This window comes from Myotis davidii, unplaced genomic scaffold (assembly GCF_000327345.1).
Source record: "Myotis davidii unplaced genomic scaffold, ASM32734v1 scaffold200, whole genome shotgun sequence".
NCBI classification, from domain to species: domain Eukaryota; kingdom Metazoa; phylum Chordata; class Mammalia; order Chiroptera; family Vespertilionidae; genus Myotis; species Myotis davidii.
The window spans coordinates 5,590,278-5,590,510 of NW_006293700.1; the positions used below are offsets into that span (position 1 = coordinate 5,590,278).

The 233-nt window shown below is 65.7% G+C and overlaps 1 protein-coding gene across 1 annotated transcript in view; it reads left to right on the forward strand.

The window, feature by feature from the left end:
• Positions 1 to 233, forward strand: part of ZFHX4 (zinc finger homeobox 4) — a 196,756-nt gene that overhangs the window by 176,803 nt on the left and 19,720 nt on the right. Inside the window, exon 16 of the mRNA XM_015566291.1 lies at positions 9 to 227. Coding sequence (XP_015421777.1) covers positions 9 to 227 — 219 coding nt within the window. The remainder of the gene's footprint in view (positions 1 to 8; positions 228 to 233) is intronic.

A 233-nucleotide genomic window follows, 5' to 3' on the forward strand; every position in this document is an offset into this window, starting at 1 on the left:
CGCTCCAGAACAGCCTACCTCCGCAGCTGCTGCAGTACCAGTGCGACCAGTGCACCGTGGCCTTCCCGAGCCCGGAGCTCTGGCAGGAGCACCAGCACATGCATTTCCTGGCCGCGCAGAACCAGTTCCTTCACTCGCCCTTCCTGGAGCGGCCCCTGGACATGCCCTACATGATCTTCGACCCCAACAGCCCCCTGATGACCGGCCAGCTGCTGAGCGGCTCCCTGGCGCAG